Source organism: Meles meles, chromosome X, assembly GCF_922984935.1.
Source record: "Meles meles chromosome X, mMelMel3.1 paternal haplotype, whole genome shotgun sequence".
In the NCBI taxonomy this organism is placed as follows: Eukaryota; Metazoa; Chordata; class Mammalia; order Carnivora; family Mustelidae; genus Meles; species Meles meles.
The window spans coordinates 33,412,862-33,414,239 of record NC_060087.1 but is presented as its reverse complement, the minus strand read 5'-3'; the positions used below and the strand labels follow the sequence as shown (position 1 = coordinate 33,414,239).

Genomic DNA, 1,378 nt, shown 5'->3' with positions numbered 1-1,378 from the left:
CATGCACCGGCTCACATACTCACCAGAGCCCCACCACACCCCCATCTACACACATTGTTTGTAAGGGGAAGATTACTTTTGTGTTTTCCAGGGTCCGGTGGAATACCTTCTCCCTCCATCCATGGAGATCCTGAGCTACGTGTGGCCTAGATACCTGCTTTAAAACTTAAAAGGTGAGGCATTTGCACACACGAATCAGAGACCTTTATTCCTTTAAGAGCCAAATAACTTTATTGAAACCAAACAACTTTTTTATGGCAAAACTGGGAGGAAAGAACTGGAACTTTTTGCAAAGGCAATACTGCAATACGCATGCTGGGCATGGTGATCAGGCAAAGTCACCACGCGCCCTGGGGCTATGGGGCAACAGTCCCAGCCCAGTTCTTTTTGTCGCTGTCGCCCAGGGTGAGCTTGTCAAACAGGTACTCTGCCAGGCCGTCTTCCGGAGCCCGCATCTTGCGCAGGCTGGTGACATAGCCCCCCAACTCTTGGATGGCCTCGACTTGCTCGTGCAGGTAGTGGCTCTCCAGGAAGTGGGCCAGCTGGGCGTCGTTCTTGTCGGTGGCCAGCTGGTGCAGGTCGAGCAGGCTCTGGTTCACGCTCTTCTCCAGGTGCAGGGCGCACTCCATGGCCTTCAGGCCGCCCTCCCAGTCGTCGCGGTCCGGCCTCTTGACGTCGCGGAGGCGGATGTGGCCCCCGCGCTGGTTCTGCAGCTGCATCAGCTTCTCGGCACGCTCGGTCTCCTCGCGGGACTGGCGCAGGAAGAAGCGGGCGAAGTTCTTCAAGGCCACGTCGTCGCGGTCGAAGTAGAAGGCCATGGACAGGTACACGTAGGAGGCGTAGAGCTGCAGGCTGATCTGGCTGTTGATGGCGGCCTCGCAGTCGGGGTGGTAGTTCTGGCGCACTTGGGAGAGCGGCGGGGTGGCCATGGCTGGGGGCCCGGGTACCAGGCCGAAGGCGAAGGCGGTGCGGAAGCGAGGGCTGCGCAGCAGGCAGCGGCGGGGCCGAAGGCGGTGGCGGCAGCAGGTAGGTCCTCAGGGCCTTTTCAGGGAGGGCGACGAGGGAGGCCGGTGATGATGGAGGGAACCTCAGGGAACTGTCGGAGTGGAAGACGAGGGCACCCTCAGATGACGGTAGGGTCCGGATGCCGCTCTGCGTTGAGATAGGGAATGGGGTCCGTTAAGGGTGGGTAGAGGAGGGAGGATCAGTTACCTTCCCGGGAGGAGGAAGTACGGGGTGGGGGGAAGGGGAGAAGAAGGAAAGGGGGCCCGGCGTGAGCACTGTGTTCCAGGTTCCATGGTCAGAGCCTGGGTGAGGCAGGGCGACTCTGTTTTGAGCATATGACATCTATTACATTTTTAATTTTGCCACAATATTT

The 1,378-nt window shown here is 58.9% G+C and overlaps 1 protein-coding gene across 1 annotated transcript; it reads right to left on the bottom strand.

Annotated features, from left to right (window-relative positions):
- Positions 1-356: 356 nt before the first annotated feature.
- Positions 357-929, bottom strand: LOC123934601 (ferritin heavy chain-like). The gene has a single exon (XM_045994751.1). It carries the CDS (start codon positions 927-929, stop codon positions 357-359), a length of 573 nt encoding a protein of 190 aa, XP_045850707.1.
- Positions 930-1,378: the final 449 nt, after the last annotated feature.

Excerpts from the sequence above, each read along its gene's own strand:
- LOC123934601 (XM_045994751.1), bottom strand. The coding sequence starts at position 929 with ATGGCCACCCCGCCGCTCTCCCAAGTGCGCCAGAACTACCACCCCGAC.